Consider the following 19752-nt stretch of genomic DNA (forward strand, 5'->3'; position numbering starts at 1 on the left):
ATAGTACTGTGCTGTAAAAAATGATGCATATGATGAATACAGAGAATCATGGAAAGAGCTACATAAACTGATGCAGAGTGTCAAGATATTTGGAGACACAATATTTCCCACAGCTAAGCCCCAACAAGTAGGCTGTGTCCTGAGCTTGGCATCACAACAATCCTTGCATTCTAGATGATCTCATCCTCTGGCAAAGAGTATTGCTTTGACCAGCACCAGGTATTCAGTGAAGAATTTACTTTTAGTTGGACATCCCCCTATTTTCCAGGGACCTGAGAGTCACCCATCACACCTTTTGACATGCTCACAATCCCCATTTCTTTTAACAGCTAAGTGAACTGAATCAGGGACTGCCCTCCTGTTTCCGCCACACAAACTCTGGTTCTATTTGTGTCTGTGAGACTATCGACTTGGAGGCTTGTTTCCACAGAATCCAGGAATTCCTGCATTGCTCATGCATGCATCTGCCATGGGAACGTCTAACAGTGATTATGTCATGGTCAGGTCCCTCATGTATATAAAGCACTGCCTTTGCCCCAGCATGTTAAGACCTTCTTCTCATGAGGAATTATGTTTGCAAGCCTTTCCTCACTTGAAAATTAAATTTCTGTTTGTGTCCTGACTCTCCTGTTTCTGGCCTGTCACCCACAGATTAGAGGCCCATTCTGGTCCAGCAGACTAGAGTGAACTAAGCAGAACCAAGAAAACAATATATGCAATAACTACAACAGCGTGAATAGAAAGAGCAACACTAAACCAAAAAAACCAAAAGTAAAGGTAATAAAATTATAAAAGATCAAGTGGTATTTGAATGAAAAGATATCAAAAGATACACCCAACCCTACTCCTTTGTGTAGGTAGGAAGTTCACAGATATTACACAATGTACATGTTTTCAGACTTTCTCAATATAGCTATCAGTTGTGCTGCCTTTTTTCCCCTTCTGGTTAAAATAAAATGCTATATTTCATATGGACTGACTATTTGGGAAGGGGAGGGATACATAGGATACTATGGTGCTGAAAGAAAAAGAAAGCATCAATAAAATTATCTTACAAAATAAAACAAAACAAAGGAAATCTGCCTATAGGAAAAGGACCAAATAATATGTCAAGGATGGAGCAGACTCTGAGCTTGCAGCATCTAATTTCAGAGTAAGAGGTCATTCTGTCTGTTATATTGAGAAAGAGCTAGCAGTAATGCATGGTAATACCAAAGACAACAGAGATACAAGAAAAGACTGAGTAGGGCTGGGGTAGGGGATCTCCAGGGGTATGTGTTGCCCATTAGAGAAGACCAAGACAGCTCCTAACCTTGGATCCTTCAGTGACCTGACTGTTGGAGCATCTGGAACCTCTGCCTGGTGTGCTGACCAAGAATAGATGTGGGTGAAACAATTCCATCCCTTTCACTTTGAGATTTTGATGGGTTTGAGGAGTGCTCCCAACACCTGGGGGAGGGGAGAAGCAGGGTGGAACCTGACTATAGGCACTGAAGTCTGGCAGGCAGGAAGTAGAGATTTCAGACCTTTTAAGGTGAGACTTAATGCTTATATCTTAGTCCTTTAGGGTCATGTAAAGTTGGAAAGGAGATTAGAATCCCAAATACGGTAGGGAAAAATGAGTCAAACAAATCATAAGTAATGCATTACTGTTAAAGGTTTTTACATTTTATATGTTAGGTAGAAAACCTCAGCTAAGATAGTAAAAAGAAGGGTGGGAGCCAGGGAACCCTGTCTGCACACATGCAGAGGGACTGAAAGAAACTAGGGCTGGTAACTCAAGACTTGGACAATCAATGAAGTTATGGGGCCCAGAGTAGGTCTTAAAACCCTACCACCTCAGAGAAACATGGAGAAGAGCATTCCTTGATCTATATAGTATGTCATATGCCAGGGATATATGTTACATCCTATAAAAATAACAAACATTCCATTTGTATAATAGGTATATACCCCATGTGATAAGGTTACCTTTGTAGGATAATCCCACAAATGACTTAGGTGAGCCCTGATGATGAGTACTCTTCATGTAACAAATACCCAGATGTAGCAATGAGTAGGGAGGGGGTTAGATAGAGAAAGCCAGGATATCACACAGGTAGGCCCTCTTCTCTTCCCCCTTTAATCCTGGGCTTCTGATTTATATCAATAATAGTCTAGGGCAAGGATCAGTAAACTTTTTTCTGTAAAGAGCCAGAGAGTAAATATTTTAGGCATTGTGGGCCAAGATGCAAAATCAAAGATAGTGCATATTTCATCTCTGAAAATGTCTTTTCATAGAGAGGTATTGCCAAATACTGATATCAATCCTCAAGCATATGATTTTAATTGAACCAAAAGGCTCAACAGTCTTAAACAAGTCTATTTTCTCTACACATATTTTTCCAGTTGCTGCAATCAAACATAATTTAGTTATCTTACTATAGGTAAATAGCTTGCCTTTCTTGGCAACAAATGAGCCAATTGAAAACTTATTTCAGTTGCAGTCTCATTTTCATTTTTCATTTTTGTCAAGAAATTTCTGCTGTGATGAGATATTCCACTTTAAATTTTCTAATTTTTCCAGCTGTTGTTTTCCTCTGAGTTGGAAATATTGTGATGAATACCTAGTCTGGTAATATCAATGCATATTGTATTTTTTAATCAAAGTTATAGTGTCACTTGCATATTAAACCCAATGTTTTGCCATCTAATTTGAAAATAAAATAATCCATACTCCATTGTACCTAAAATTGTGATATTAAAAATCTACTTTTATCTCCTTTTCTTCTTTTGACATGATGGCTATATACTAATAATAAAACATAAGAATAAAATCTCTTGATATGGTGATACATGTGGCATTCAAAACACTGTCTATTTATAACTGTGCCACTGCAATTTGTAGTGCCCAGAGCAGCAACATGATGACAGTGAGTGACAAGAGCGCCATCTAAGGTCTCTGCCACAACTACTCAATTCTGCAGAAGCAGTCATAGACAATATGTGTGTGTGTTCCAAGCAAATTTTATTTATAGACACTGACATTTTAATTTCAAATAATTTTCATGTATCACGAAATATTGTTACTATTTTGATTTTTTCAACCATTCAAAAACGTAAAACCCTTCCTTAGTTCAAAGTTCATATAAAAATAGGTGGTGGACCTGATTTGACCCATCCAGTCATAGTTTGTTGACCCGTGATCCAGGAGATATGTATGATTCTTATTAAGTTCCTAATCTCTCCCTGCTTATCACCATGAGGTTGCTTAGAAAACTATCTTGGGCAATTCCACCAAGTGGTGATCTGAACAAAACCCAGCCTCTTCCATGTTTCCCACTATGAGGAAAGGGAGAAGAGAATAGAGGCTTCTACTACCCTTATTCCAGATACCCCTTAGTTCCCAGCCTGTATCCTACACATAACAGACAATGAATGCAAGACAGAAAGTTAGCATGTTCATTTCTTTTTTTGAGCAATGGAATCACCCATAGTGAGAAGAAACAGACAGAAAGTGAAAGAGGAAGGAGGAAAAAAAGGTCAAGCCAGCCCCGTTCATTGCAAATTTGACATCCAGTACTGAGCTTCTAGCTACAAGAACAGGAAATGGCTTTTTCCTGCTTCGATGCTGCTGGGGGGGTGGGGTGGAGATGGGGGAGTTAATCCAGTCACTTCCTCTGCTGCTTAGAGTCACAGGGGAGGGAGGATGTCTCTAAGGGACAATGTCACCAAACCAAGTCCATTCAACACTAACCACTGCAGCAGCCACACCACCTTTGGTCATGGCAATCAATTATTCTTCATAGTCTCTCTGAATGAAAGAATGGGGCAAACAAGAGCACTAGCATCTCCCCATTTTTCCCAAGATGGCAGATACACCCAAACACATTGCATTCTGATCATAGTTTTAAAACTAGAAGGGAACTTTAGAATAATCAAACCTAATCCCCTCATTTTACAGTTGAGGAAACTGAGGCTCAGAAAAATTAGGTGACTTGGCCAAGGTTATACAGGTAGCATGGCTATGTTAGGATTTGAACTCATTACATGACTCCAAATTCAGAATTTCATGATGCCATCTGGAGGGTCAGGGAAGAGAGAGCCAGTCGTAGAGTCACTCCCTTTTTAAAGGTTTAGGGAGTCAATGATTCTTCCTGCTATGTAGCCAACAAGGGGATTGCTTTATCATCCACAAAGAACTCAGTAGCCGAGTCATACATTCATGCTAATCATCTTCAAAGTGCCCATACAAGACAGCCCTCCCTCACTCAAATCAAAGTCTACTGCAAGTCATGTCATCATCTTGATGTCATGGTCTTCTTCGAGAGCAAAGGACAAACACAACCATACAAGGAAACTCTGCACATGCTGGGGCAGCTAGGTGGTACAGTGGATAGAGCACCAGTGCAGGAGTCAGGAGGAACTGAGTTCAAATCTCACCTCAGACACTTGACACTCACTAACTGTGTGACCTTGGGCAAGTCACTTAACCCTAATTGCCTCATCCTAGGTCATCTTCAGTCATCCTGATGAATATCTGGCCACTGGATTCAGGTGGCTCTGGAGGAGAAGTGAGGCTGATGACCTGCACATCCCTTCCTCACTCAAAACTAAGTCAACTGCAAGTCATGTCATCGTCTTGATGTCATGGTCCTCTCCAAGAACAAAGGACAAATACGACCATACAAGGAAGCTCTGCACATGCCCCACTCAACCCTTACTTATAAAGAAAAGAAGATTTCTTTATCCTAAAATTCCAAAAACCTAATCACAAATTGGCTTAGTTAGTATAAGCAAGGGGCATCACATACCTAGAGAGGCTAGAACAAATAGAAAGGTGAAAATGGTAATAGGGATGGAGATGGAATGGTAGATTCCATCCCATTCGTTCTTTTTCATTTACATATATTGGCAGCAATTTGGGTTGGCAAACCATAGTTTATTTTTGTACTGTGCACCAGCTAAGAATGGTTTAACTTTATTTTAACGTGGAAAAGCCATTCTTAGTGCAATGGTCATACAAATCAGGCAGCTTGTAGTTTGCCAACCTTTGTGCTAGGGCATTAATCTCTTTCCTCCTGGAACTTTACTTACAGAAGAATAGAATGGAAAGGTATTTATTAAATACTTACTATGTTCTAGGAACTATGCATGTTAAGTGTTGAGGATACAAATAGATAAATGAGGCAGTCCTTGATCTCAAAGAGCCCACATTCTAATTAGGAGAGACAACAAACACTTCCAGGGGAGTTCTACTGCAAAGCTGGTGGAAAGGACAGGTGGTCCTTAGTGTGTGACTGCAGAATAGATGGTAAAACTCAAATATCCTTATGGTGCAACGGTAGGGCAGATGGAAACGGGTGTGTGGGGTCTACCTCAGAGACAGGGAGGGACCTGGCCCATAACTATTGAAATGGAAAGATCTTAGGGAGTTGGCTGGGGTGTTAAAGCAAGGATTCCATGCTGGTCACCATCCTCTGTGCCAGAGACTGGGAATCAGGGAATTTGAGTTCAAAACTAGTCTCAGATACTTACTAGCTGTGTGACCGTGGACAAGTCACTTAACCTCTGTTTGCACAGGGTTGTTATAAGGATCAAATGAGATAATATTTGTTAAAAAAACAAAACAAAACAAAGAAGACTTAACATAGTGCCTGACATATAGTAGGTGCTATATAAATATTTATTCCCCTTGCTTTCCCTTTCCCACCCTCGTGCTCTGTGACTCAGTAATAGAAATATAGTTGTAGGGGATGTCAGGCTGGAGCCCTTGGGGGAAAGAATCCCTCACTAGTGCGGGACCACAAAGGTTCAGAGGGTTAGAAGAATATTTGGCTACCGAGATAGCTTAATTACTTGACTAGTTCATCAGCTTTTTAGTTGGGTGGATAGAGAGATGACAACATATCAATTAGTCACAAAATGAACAAGAAAGCCAGTTGTGAACATCTATCCTAATTATCATTTGACTACCAAACTGACCAACCAAGTTAACTTATTTATACCATATTTCAACTCTTTCAACTAACCAATCACACATCTAATTAAATGTTCAACTAGATAACTACTTATTTAACTAAGTTAACCAACCAATCAAAGGTAATGAACTAGTTGAATACTTTCTATACATCTGGCAAGTGAGTAGGGCATGTTCAGGGAAGACAGTACCTTGGATGTGAGGACTACCAAGCCCTTTTCAGGGCTGCTTTCCACCTGTGATGTCCACCTGATTCATCCAACTCTCATCTGGGTCTCCAAGAAGCTGTAGCATGCACAGTGGCCATATCCAGGTAACCATTTTGACAGATGGGCTAAAATAAGCCTGAAGGTAACCAAGGGGTCTCAAACCCTTGGGTGAATTATGAGAGTGTCTACCCAAGCATGTGAAAACTTCCCCCAGAGAATGGGTGAATGAGAACAATTTGTTCCAATGGCTGTGAAGGCAGCTGAAGCAGGTGCTGTAGAATACTTACAGCTTGGTTAGACACCAAAGACACCAAGGTTATCCACTGTGTGCCGAGCCATCATCAGTCATCTTGGCTTTGTCTTGCCATTGGACTTTGATGACCCTGGAAAAGAGAGTGAGGCAGGCTACTTGGTACAACTTTGACCCACTTAAATCCAACTTATGTGTGAAACAAAAGACATCACATTTTATCATTTTTACCTATCTCAGAGTCCTATGGCATCAGGCAAGTTATGAAGCACCATATATGTATACATTGGGAGCTGTAGTCACAACCCTGCACACAGGTGGCCCAGGTAATAGGGTTGTTTTCTCAGTAGACTGAAGCATCCGTGGCAGCCCCCCCCCACTCCCCCACCCCTGGTATCTGAGCTGTCTTTTTTGAAGGACTGTACTGCTCACCTCCTGGTGTGAGGAGGGGGCTATAAAAAAAGCTCCAAAAAATTTCTGTTGCACCCAACCCTGGTCTACTTACCATGGCAGAAATGGATCTCACCCAGTGGTGAAAACACAAAAACATTCACAAAAACTTTTACAAAGATGATTCCACTCACCATCAGTACATGGAATGTGCACATGTACACCTAATCCAGTAGACCCAAAAAGACTAACAGCTTTTGTTGGGAGAGAACTCAGCAGGTATTACATCCAAATAGTAGCCCTGAGTGGCAAAGCTAGCAAATGAAAGCCAGCTTACCAAAGTCAGAGATAGATACATGTTGGTTTTTTTTTTTCTGGAGTGGCAGGAGTGGAAGGGAGCACTACGAAGCTGATGTAGGTTTTGCAATCAAAACCAATCTAGTCAGCAAGCTTGTATGCCTACAAAAAGGAGTGAATGACAGACTTATGACAATTCCATTGCTACTTGCAGGAAAGTACCATGCCACTATCATCACTGTGTATGCTCCCACTATGATGAACCTTGATGAAGTCAAAGAAGAATTTTATGAAGACCTGGAGACCTTCATCATATGCTGAAAGAGGGCAAGTTTATAATTCTGGGTAACTTTAATGCAAGAGTAGGCACAGACTGCCAGACATGGCAGGGAATCCTTAGGAAAAATGATGTCAGAAACAGCAACAGTCACTTATTACTGAAGACTTGTACATCTCCTGGCCTTCTAATCACCAATAGGATCTTCCATTTGCCCAAACAAAATAAAACTTCATGGATGCACCCTCACAGTAAACATTGGCATTTGATAGATTATGTCATTATAAGGAGAAGAGATAAACTGAATGTGAGAGTGGTAAAGATGATGTGTGGTACAGAATGCTGGACTGATCATAGACTTTCGCTCTCCAAGCTAAATCTTCACATTCAATAAAAGTGGTGATTCAAGGTAAGACAATTACCAGAAGACTTAATGCCAATAGATTGGAATGCTTCTCCCAACAAGAACAAGCCATTATTAATTTGGAGGGAAAGCTAGGCTAACACATGGTTGGCAATAGTACAGAAGAAAAGGAGTGGGCAGCTTTCAGAGACTTGATGTACAGCACTGAATTTACTCATCCAGGCCAGAACACTTGCAAACATCAATATTGATTTGATGAAAATGGTGGGGAAATTCAGAAGCTTCTAAATGAAAAACAAGAACTCCATAGGGTTTCCCAGGCAAATTGTTTATCCATCTCTAAGAAGGTAGCATTTAACCTCATCAAAAATAAGGTGTAAGTGAAGCTTAGAGAGATGTAGGATTCTTGGTTCATTAAGAAGGCAGATGAAGTTCAGTTTTATGCTGATAGTAGCGATCCAAAATCCTTTTATGATGTCCTGAAGGCTATTTATGGACCAAAGACCTATGGTGCATCTCGATTACTCAGTGCCCATAGAACCACATTGAATATAGGATGACATAAGGATGTGATCCTGGAGAGATGGACTGAACACTTTCATAGCATTCTCCACAGACTGTCATCAATCAATGCTCAAGCTATTGATTCAGATTGAAGTCAATCCCTCTCTAGCCAAATTTCCAACTGAAGAAGAGGTTTTGAATACTATTAGGCTCCTCTCCTGTGGCAAAGCACCTATTCTACCTGAAATTTATAAAGTGTATGTGAGTGGGTCCATTGCTCACATAAAAGGCTGACTGAAATTTTCTGGATTATGTGGCAAGATGAGGTTATCCCCTAGGAGTTCAAGGATGCTGCCATTATCTATCTCTATAAAGATAAAGGAATGTGACAATCACAGTGGGAGTCTCTTTCTTAGTCACTGCTGAAAAGATTCTTGCCAAAGTCCTCCTTAATAGGTTGATACTTTACCTGGAAGATAGCCATCTACCTGAGAGTCAGTGTGACTTCAGAAAGGGCTGAGGATCAGTCAATGTGATATTTGCTACCTGACAACTCCAGAAGAAATGCCAAGAACAGAAGAAAGGTCTACATTCAACATTTATTGATGTGACTAAGACCTTTGATACTATCAATCATGAGGGTTTGTGGAAAATTGTGTCAAAATTTGGTTGCCCAGAGAAGTTCATCGGTATTGTATATCAATTTCATGATGGCATGCTTGTAGGGGTTCTGGATAATGGATGATGCTCTAGTGTTTTCCCAGTCACCAATGGAGTGTGAAGGCTGTGTGCTTGCTCCCATGCTTTTTAGTATGATGTTTTAAGCAATGTTGTCAGATGCCTTCAATGAGGACAAAAATAGCACTAAGGTCAGCTACCACACTGATGATACATTATGTAACTTGAAAAGGCTACAGGCCAAGACCTAAAGTGGAGGGAGAGTTGGTGTATTATTTTTTGTTCACAAATTATTGTGTACACAACGCAGCCTCTGAAGCTAAGATGCAACAAGGCATGGATTGATTCTCTGCTTCTTGTGATAATTTTGGCCTAACAAATGATACCAAGAAAACACAGGTTTTTCAATAGATAGCATCACACCATCCATATGTGGAACCATCACTTACAACAAATGGAGAAATTCTGAATATTGTGGATAAGTTCACTTACCTTGGCAGTATACTTTTAAGGGATGGCTACATAAATGATGAGGTTGATACACACATTGCCAGTGCTAGCTCTGTTTGGGAGGCTTCAAAGGAAAGTGTGGGAGACAAGAGGTATTAGGCTGCCTACCAAACTTAATGTCTGTAGAGTCACTGTGCTGACCTCATTGTTGTATGCCTGTAAAACCTGGACAGAATACCAGTGCCATGAAAGGAAACTGAATCACTTCTATTTTTGAATTCTCTTAGGAAGATTCTGAAGATCACTTGGCAAGATAAGGTACCAGCCATTGAGGTTCTTTCTTGGGCTAAACTGCCAAGTATTCAACCTCTATTACAGAGAGTGCAGCTCTGATGGAGTGGCCATGTCGTTTGAATGTCAAATGTATTTTTGCCTGAAAGACTATTTTATGGAGAACTCAAGCAAGACAGATACTTACATATTGGTCAGAAGAAGTGACACAAGGACATTCTCAAGGTTTCTCTGGAGAACTTCGGAATTGATAGCATGACATGGGAGACACTGGCAAAGGACTGTCTAGCATGGTGTGCCCACATCAAAGAAGGTGCTGTATTCTATGAGCAAGCAGAACTGCAGTAGCTCAAAAGAAACATGAGATGTGCAAATTTAGAGATATCTCCCCTTCAAATGTTCATATGGACTATTTGTACCTAACCTATGGTAGAGCCTTCCAAGCTCATATTGGTGTGATCAACCACAGTCGGACACACTATACCTTGACTCCAACATAATGATATCATTTTGGTCCTCTTTGAGAATGAAGGATAACAACCAACCAATACAACCGGCTTCCTTCTTCACTTTGAACCAAACTGATATGTCTCTACCCACTTAACTAAAAAGTTATCTTGGTCGCCAATTATTCTTCTAACCCTGTGAACCTTTGTGCTCCTAGACTGGTTAGGAATACCTTCTCCTTAGGGCCCCCAGCCTGACAGCCACTCCGATCAGATTCCTACCACTGGGTGCTGAGGAAGGTGGGAGGGGAGTGGGAAGGGAATAAACATTTATATAGTACCTACTACACATTCTAGGCACTGTGCTAAGAACTTTTACAAATATTATCTCAGTAACTACATAGGAGGAAGCTCTCATGCCCCCACTCCTTACATCTCTTCACCACCAGTTTTGCTTTTATAATCTAGAGGAATTTTGCCTTATCTTTGAATCTTTCCACTAGTTAACAAAAATTTCTGGGAAAAGTGAACATCAGTCTGGCAGAAACTGAGTTTACACCAGTGTCTCACATTATTTACCAAAAGAAGTTCCAAATGGAGAAATTTAGGTCATATAACAAATGAATTAAAGGAGGAAAGAAGTAATTACTTTTCAGACTTCACGGATAGGAGAAGAGTTTATGGTTAATAAGTAAAAGTGCCCATTATCACAAAGATTAAATGGTCAAATTTGATTATAAAAAAATTTAAGTTTTTGTACAAACAAATTTATAAAAACATGTAAATGTGGAAAAAATCTTTATAAGTTTCTCTGATTGAGGTTCCCCAACTGATAAATGGTCAAAGGATATGAACAGATAGTTTTCAAAGGATGAAACCCAAGATATCAAAAATCATTAATGATTAGAGAACTGAAAATTAAGCACTCATACACACTGGCAAAGAAGATAGAAGGCAATGACAAATTTCTTTTTTTTTTAAATTAAATGTAATGATATTTAATTTTTTTTCTACCTCCCATTTTCCTTCCTTTGATGGGGGTAGCAGGGTGTAGACAAAAGAGAAAGAGAAACTCTTGTCATATATAGTCAAGCAAAACAAAATCCCACATTGGCCAAGTCCAAAATGTACCCTGCATCCATTGCTTCTCTCTTGGGATGTGGGTATCCTGTTTCATCATGGGTCTCCTGAAATCATGGTGGGTTACTCTGTTGATCAAAGTTTTTGTCTTTCAAAGTTATTTGTATTTACAGTGTTGTTGTTACTGTATAAGTTGTTTTCCTGCTTCCTCTCACTTTATTCAGCATCAGTTCATTCAAATCCTCCTAGGTTTCTGTGAAATCTCATTTCTTAGTGCACAATAATATTCCATTACATTTACAAATCATAATTTGTTCAACCATTTTCCAATTGATGGACATTCTCTTAATTCACAATTCTTTGTCATCACGAAAAGAGCTGCTATAAATATTTTTTGTTCATATGGGTCTTTTTCTTTCTTTGATATCTTTGGGGTATAGGCCTTCGGAATACAATAAAACTGGAAGGATTGCTGGGTTAAAAGATAATTCACAAATTAGAAGCCCTTCAGGCACAGTTCCAAATTGCTTTTCGAAATGGATGGACCAGTTCACAACTCCACCAACACTGCAATAATGTACTTTTTTTCTCCTAGTCCTTCCAACATTTTTCATCCCTTTTTTTTTTGGTCAGCTTTGTCAATATGATGATAGTGAAATGGATCCTCAGAGTTGCTCTGATAGCTATATGACCATTGAGAAGGACTTCTCTGAGCTCCAATTTTCTACCAATGCCTTCCAGCCTCCATGGGACCTAGCATGGGACCCAAATTTGTCCCAATGGCTGTGGGTTCTTGGGACTCCAAGGAGCCCAATAGGCTCAGAAGTGGGGAGTTGGTCCATCCGGGAGTTGCGTTCTGCTTTAGTGCTAAGCGTAATTAACCCGGAAAAAAGGGCCAGCAATGACAAATTTCAAAGGAGCTATCGCAAAACAGGAATATTGATACACTATCCTAGTTAAACTCTAAAATTATATTGTCATTCTAGAAAGCCATTTCAAACTATGCCCAAGAAGATATTAAATTGTTCATATACTTTGACACAGTGATATCACTACTAGGCCTATACCCCTAAGAGATCAAAGATATAGCAGGAAAAATCTACATGTAAAAAAAAGTTTGTAGCAGTTCTTTTCATAGTAGTCAAAAATTAAAAATTAAGGGACTGTCTTATTAGGGAATGACTAAATAAATTATGGTATGTGAAAGGGCAACTAGGTGGTGCAGTGGATGAGCACCCATGCAGGAGTCAGCAGGACCTGAGTTCAAATCTCATCTCAGACACTTGACACTCACTAGCTGTGTGACCTTGGGCAAGTCACAACCCCAATTGTCTCATCCTTGGGTCATCTCCAGTCATCCTGATGAATATCTGGTCACTGGATTCAGATGGCTCTGAAGAAAAGTGAGGCTGGTGACCTGCACAGCCCTCCCTCACTCAAAACAAAGTCAAGTGCAAGTCATGTCATTATTTCTCTGATGGCATGGTCTTCTTCAGCAATAAAGGATGAATACACATGGTATGTGAATATAATGGAATATTATTGTGATATAAGAAATAACAAAATGAATATTTTTAGACAAACTAATAATGCAAAGTGAACAGATCTAGAAAAAGTTTCTACAAGGACAACACAGAAAAAAACAGTTTTGAAAGACTTTAGAACTCTGATCAATGCAAAGACAAACCACAAATCCAGAGCACTGAAGATGAAACGTCACTCACCTCCTGCCACACAAATGAAGTTAAAACGCTGAAAAATTTTCAAGTGTACAAATGTAGGAATTTTTTTTTGTTGGACTATTCATGTTTACAGTGAAGGCCTGGGGTTTTTGGTTCTTCCTTCCCTTTCTTCCCTCCCTCCCTCCTTCCTTTTTTTCTTTTTTCCTTCCTTCCTTTTACATAATAGGAGATAGTGGAAGGGCCAGGTTATGGATGCATGTAAAAATAAATATATAATATATTTTTTAAAGAATCTTCTCATAAGGCCGAAATGATTTTAGTAAGCCTAGGTAGAACACATTCTGAGACCCTCCTACAGTTAATCAGACTGTCCTTTGGTAATATAGATTCTCTTTATAAAAGGAATCCTAGCTACAACATATACCATTTCTCTCTTTTTGGAACTTCAAGATGACACTTGGAAGACCACAGGTATGGCCAGATGAGGGTCTGCCAGACTACTAGTTCTGATCCAGACCATATGAGGAGAATTTATCACACAACAAACAGTCTGCCACCCAGAGTCTGCTAAGGACCGTACCACTACCACCAATAACAGTGATGATGATGATAATTATATAATTATTAGCGCTTATATAGTGCTTTAAAGCTTTCAAAGCACTTTTATCCTCACCGTAGCAATAGGAGGTAGGTGTTATTATTTCTTCCATTTTATAAATAAGGAAACTGAGTCAGACAAAGGTTATGTGACTTAACTGGCTTACATAGTAAGTGTTTAAAGAGGAATTTGAACTCAGATCTTTCTGGTTCCAAGTCCAGCACTGTTACTTACTGAACCACCATAAGCTGCTATGAATTCTGCCCAGCAATCAGACTGGGAATCTGAAAGGCCTCTGAACCTTTGTATTTCTTTGTTCCTGAAGAATGACACAAAACCCCTTCCCCTTTCTTCGTCTGTATGAACTTCAGACATGTATGTGACCTCCCTCTCCTCTGAGAAGGAAAAGGGAAAAGAAGCCTATTTCTTTGCATGAAAGAAACTTTCCCGATTTACATCCCTTAATTTCATATTTATTAAAACTATAATGACCAACACACCAAGTGGATGTATCTACGTAGGTATGTATGTATGTATCTAATAAATTACTGCAGAAAGTTGGAAGTGGAACCAAGATAATTTTAATGGTTTGCTACTTTATCTACTTAGAAAATTTCATCAGCTAGGCTAGATCTTAGGAAGCAACAGCATATGCAAGGACCAAGTTTCATGCCTGATATGAAGAGGAAAAGCAGCCCCCTGTGGAAAAAGAAGTTCAAATGATGAGGGAGGCGGTTTCAGGGGAAAAAAATGGCAAGAACTATATGAATTAATGCAAAGTGAAATGAGAAGAACCAGGAGATGATTGCACACAGTAGCAGTAATGTTGTCACTACGGTTAACTGTGAAAGACTTGGCTACTCTGATCATTACAACAATCCAAGACAGTTCCAAAGGATTCATGATGAAAAAATGCTATCCACTCCCAGAAAGAGAACTGATGAACTGAGTGCAAATTGAAATATAATTTTCTCACTTTATTTTTCTTCCTTTTTTAAAAAATATGGCTAATATGGAAACTTATTTTGCATGATTTTACATGTAGGATTGATATATGGACATCAATTGATTATTGCTTGCCTAAATAAATAATAAATTGGGGTGTGTGTGTGTGTGTGTGTGTGTGTGTGTGTGTGTGTGTGTGTGTGTGTGTGTGTGTGTGTGTGTGTGTTTTAAAGCCGCTCAGGATTTCAGTGTCCTCTAGTAGCCAAAGGAAATACTGCATTCGTTTGATGGGTAGACTTCCCCACATATGGCCTACAGCTAGAAAAGCTCGCCATCTGCTGGGTACTTTAGATACATACTGCTGACTGAATTTTAACCATTGTGACTGACGACACGACAAAGCCAGAACCAAACATCCATGTTGTACTCCTCTGCTCATCTTGCTTCTGTGCCTTTATCACCCAGACTTGCCGAAGTCTAAGGTCTAGTAAAATAACTATAGATATTCAAATCCACAATGTGGAGTTCCAGAGAGAGCAGGCACAATCAGAGGGGCCTTAGCAGCCTCTGGATTCCAATTTCCTGTTCCACACTTTTCTATCCTGATAAAAATGGCTGAGCCAATAGCAGGCCTCCCTTGGCTGTTTACAAAAGAACAGAAAGCACCCTTCCTGGGTCAGAATCTCCAGGAATTGGGAAACCTCAAAACAAGAAGTCATAAAAGGGACATTTGAGATAATTCATTCTAAACCCCTCATTCTACAGATGAGAAAACTGAGGGCTAGAGAGATGAAGCATGAAAATCACACAGGCAATAAATAACCAAGCTGGGATTTGAATTCAGGTCCTGTGACTCCAAGTCCCATACTTTTTTCACTGCACTACCTTACTTCTCTGGAGTAGGCTTGCCTAATGTCTCCTTCCCCTCCTAGTCCCTTCTTTCCTACTACTAAAATCTTTCATTACTTGAGTAGGCATAAAATTCAAGGGGCCATGCCCACAGTGTCAAGAGAAAGTGAGCTCACAGAATATGCTAAACAAAATTTGTTTAACTGGCCCTTTCTGGTCACATGCCCCACCACCCCACCTTTTCAGTTCTAATCTCCCCCAAACATTTTTCCCTGGACTTCCAAACAACTTCATCTTTCTTCTTCCAAGTCAGCACCTTAATCACCCAAATAATTACCTAGCTTTCTTGTTCTCCTTTCTTCCTAGGATATGAATACCTTTTCCATCCAAGCACTATCAGGACTCCCAACTCAGGCTACTTTTTCCCACACCATCTCCACCTCTATGCTGTCCTGTCTTTGATCATTGGGAACCAGGTACCTAGGTCCTAGATCTGGGGATATACTCACATATTTACTTTTCAAGGCCTTTCTTTCACATATGTTTTTAGACTTGTGTTCTTCCTCTTATACCACACGTCCCATTAGATGTTTCTACCTCCCCAGATTGGCCTCTCTCATAGACTCTCTGCCTTTCTTCTCACCAAACTTCTTTCCTCCTTTCTCCTGTACCTCAAGGCTAAACATTCTTAATCAGTCCCAGAGCTATGGGAGACTCCTCTATGCTTCACAGTGCAAGAAGCTATCCCTTTCATTGTGGGGCCCTTGTCTATGTTCCCATTTTTGTCCTAGTGAAGATTCTCCAACTTGTATGAAGTCCATACTTTATTCCTGTCCATCCCTGAACACTTACATATCACACACCTCATCTGGCACACTCCTCAGGCTTCATCTTCTTCTCCACCTTCAACAGTTTCACTCCCCTAAGCACTTTCCATTTTTCTCCTCAAAAATTCTAATCACCCAGCCCTGGGCAATTTCCTTGAAAAGACGCCGACCTGGAAGGAATAGAGGAGGAGGAAAGGAAAAAGTTGAAAGAATATCTTCCATCAGTGGTACCTACCACATATGAAAACTGCAGAAAATACAAGTGAGAGAGTCTAGTGACAGTATCACAAATTCACACTGGACCTACCAAGAATCAGAGGGGGAGCAATAGGAAGTAAAATCTTCCAGATACAGACACAGAGATCAGATATATGAAGGGAAAGTGGATGCCACCTCAGGTAGCTCAGTACAGAGGTATTTCAGGAAATATGTCATCTCAGTCTCCCTCCAAGGGGATGTGCTGTGAGAGGGACAAAGGTTAGATGAAAGGGAGGGCTCATCCTTCATGTATTATTTTCCTTCTCCTTCTTCACTCTTTCTATATACCTACATCCAAGTCCAGCCCCTTCCTTAGGGTGCTGGAGTCAGCAAAAGCTGATGGGGAAGTGAAGACTAGGAGGTGGTGGAGAAGGGGTTCCAGGAAAGAGGAAGTCTAGGAGGTAGGCAGCAGAGCACATTGGCTTGAAGAGGACTGACAGAAGGACAGACAGCTTTGCCTGGCTCCAGCTCTCCTGTAGCCACTTAGAGGTCATGAACCAGACCACAGACTTTCAAGGTAAGAGAAAAGGTAGTGGTAGTAGAGGCAGAACTGGGAGAGCTGGATAAGGAAGGAATGAGAGGGGAACTCTAGTAATGGGAAGTCAACTGGTGGGGTGGGGTGAGGATATTCAGAGTACAAGACAAGAAGGTAAGTAATATGACAGTCAGTTGAATACTATTAATCTCTATGCCTCCACCCTTTCCTTCCTAGGGGGCAAAGAATTTGGACTGCTGAAGGCTCGGCAGGAGGAGAAATTGGATAGAATCAACCAGGTAAGAAGGTGAAAAAAGAGGGGAGAAGAACAAAAAGGGAAGGGAAGCAAGGGATTGTTTATTTCCCTGCCTGTCTCTGACAGGAATTCCTGGATGACCCCAAATATAACAATGATGAGGATCTACCCCCCAAACTGGAAGCCTTTAAGAGTAAGAGAAAGGGAAAAATTCTGGTTGGGGCAGGGAGCCAATAACAGACATAAAATCTTGCTGTATTCAAGGAGAAACTGTCTCCTGTCCCTTTAATTCCCCTACACTCAAACCTAATTTCCAATAGCACCCATTTGTTTCCCTACTTTCCCCTTCAATTTCTCTAACTGTTCTTGTCTCCCATCCCATCTCTCTAACTCCCTCTTGCCAATAACCTGTCTCTCCTGTCCTCCACCATAAATTCATTCTTCTCCTTACCCTCCCTCTCTCCTCTTTTTTTTCTCCTCACCTCTTCAGAGAAATATATGGAGTTTGACCTAAATGGAGATGGCAATATTGGTGAGAATGGGGTAATTCCAGGGGTGGAAGTGCTATTTCATCCAAAAACATATCTAACAATGGGGGAGGGTGGTCTATCCTGAGTTTTTGCCAAACTACCAGAGGCCTTGGCATTTGCTTCAGTCCTACTCACTGGGTAGGGTGGGATCTACTCCCTTCATGGGGTGGGAAAGAAGAGGATGGGAATCTAAAGAAGTGGGGTTGTGTGATCCTCTCTAATCAATCTGGAAGATACAATGTCCCTGAAGAGAATGCTGGAGAAACTAGGCGTCCCCAAGACTCACCTGGAGCTGAAGAAACTAATTAGAGAGGTGGCAGGTGACTCTGGGGAAACTATCTGTTACCCTGACTTCCTCAGGATGATGCTAGGCAAGAGATCAGCCATTCTTAAAATGTAAGTGTCGGAGCCCCATAAACTATCCTGAATCCCCCATATTATTCACCTGAATCTTCTCCTAGATTCTGCCCCTACCCATTCCCCAGATTTCCCAATGACCACTTCCCCTGTCTAGTCCACCCTCCCCAACAAAGCCATGGTTCTTTTACCCTTCCACCAACTCTATTTCCTCCCATGTTTCTGAAGTCCTTGGTTACTTTCATAACCCCAACCTATGTCTTCTTAATTCACTTGCTTCTGACCCCTTAACTCCTCTCTCAAACAGACTCTTCCCCATTCCCCACCCTTCTGTTTTTCTAATTCTCTAATTCAGGATCCTGATGTATGAGGAGAAAAACAAAGAACAAGAGAAACCAAAGGCACCCCCGGCCAAGAAAACAATCTCTGAATTGCCTTGACTGGGGAGGAGAGGTTATCAGGGGGTTCATCTTCCCGCCAACCCCATGATGGGAAGTCGAAACTGGAAAGCAAACTGTGAATTAAATACATTCCCTCCCCCTCAAAATTAAGCTTATTTGATTTATTTGGGGTAGCTTTGGGATAGGGTAGAAGGGCCCTCTCACATACATAACCAATTGATGGAAAATATATTGTGAATCCTTAATCAGCTATGGGACTTACTAAGTGCTTTGAAGTTTGCAGGTTTTATTTTGGTTTTTTTTTTTTTCACAAGCCCAGTATGGAGTAGAAAGTGAAAGTAGTAACTACCCCTCCACCACCCATTTGAACCAAATGAAGTCTCCTGACTCCACATTTAGTGACTTTTTCCTATACCTAACAGAATCTACACAGAGATGGGAAAAGATAACATATATTTAAAGTGATAATTAACACTACCATTAACATTAGACCCTCCCCATATGCTTGCATAAGGCTCTGGGTAGTTAAGAGAAGTTACTCTAAGTTGAAGTGAGACATGAGGGATGGTTTCACAGAGCAGACAATACAAGTAGTGATTGACCTGGAAGACTAAGTATGTAGAGATGTCATTGAGAACTTTTTTGTGTGTGTATTGAAACTAGAAGTATATATATTCTGAAGATAACTCCCCTACCAAACTGTTAAGTCACTGAGGGCAAGAACTGGGTCTTGTCTATTTTTGTATCCTCTTCAGTACCTTGTGTTTTAATGTATGTGGGAACTTTCTTGGGTAACAAGTACAACTTAAGAGTCTTAAAAGTTTCTGGAGGTTTGGAGGGGTCAAGTGACTTGCCACATGGCTATACATCTTGTCAGAGGTGATATTTGAAACTAGGTTTTCTTTCTCCATCTAAGTACAGCACTCTATCCATTTATGCCTTTCTGTCTCTCATGCATGGTAGAACCACAGAAAATGTTTTGTGACTGAATGAGCAGTCCACTCACTACTCACGTTTGGTTAAAGCACAGCACTTAGGTAAGGGAGAAGTTGCCAAATAAGACTGAGGGAGTACTGTCCCTCATCTTTTAAAAACCTGTTATAATATGTTAAGAGCACTAGGAATCTACCTCTTATATGTCATGCAATTCTAAAAAACTCATGATAAAAAATGCTCTCCACCTCTAGAGAACTAATAAACTGAGTGCAGATTGAAGCATATTTATTTTTCTTGCTTTTTTTGCTACATGGTTAATATGGAAATGTTTTATCTGATATCACATTTATAATGGCCATCATACTTGTCTTCTCCACGAGTGTAAGAGTGACTGGAGAGAGAGAATTTGGAATTAAAATTTTTTTTAAATCTCCAAAATAGAA

The 19752-nt window shown here is 40.4% G+C and overlaps 2 protein-coding genes across 2 annotated transcripts in view; one reads left to right on the top strand and one right to left on the bottom strand.

The window, feature by feature from the left end:
• LTB (lymphotoxin beta) overlaps nt 1–19752 on the bottom strand; it is a 44651-nt gene that overhangs the window by 21924 nt on the left and 2975 nt on the right. The window lies entirely within an intron of this gene.
• AIF1 (allograft inflammatory factor 1) lies at nt 16712–18519 on the top strand. The gene is made up of 6 exons (XM_072637556.1): nt 16712–16871; nt 17067–17128; nt 17212–17278; nt 17576–17617; nt 17849–18011; nt 18328–18519. Exons 1-6 carry the CDS (start codon nt 16847–16849, stop codon nt 18410–18412), a joined length of 444 nt encoding a protein of 147 aa, XP_072493657.1. The 5' UTR covers nt 16712–16846; the 3' UTR covers nt 18413–18519.

This window comes from Notamacropus eugenii, chromosome 2 (assembly GCF_028372415.1).
Source record: "Notamacropus eugenii isolate mMacEug1 chromosome 2, mMacEug1.pri_v2, whole genome shotgun sequence".
Classification (NCBI taxonomy): domain Eukaryota; kingdom Metazoa; phylum Chordata; class Mammalia; order Diprotodontia; family Macropodidae; genus Notamacropus; species Notamacropus eugenii.

What these genes read in the sequence shown, in the direction of transcription:
- AIF1 (XM_072637556.1), top strand. Translation starts at nt 16,847, where the DNA reads ATGAACCAGACCACAGACTTTCAAG. An exon ending in AAATGGAGATGGCAATATTG is followed by an intron (nt 17,618 to 17,848) that starts GTGAGAATGGGG and finishes TCAATCTGGAAG; the next exon opens with ATACAATGTCCCTGAAGAGA. An exon ending in AGATCAGCCATTCTTAAAAT is followed by an intron (nt 18,012 to 18,327) that starts GTAAGTGTCGGA and finishes TCTCTAATTCAG; the next exon opens with GATCCTGATGTATGAGGAGA.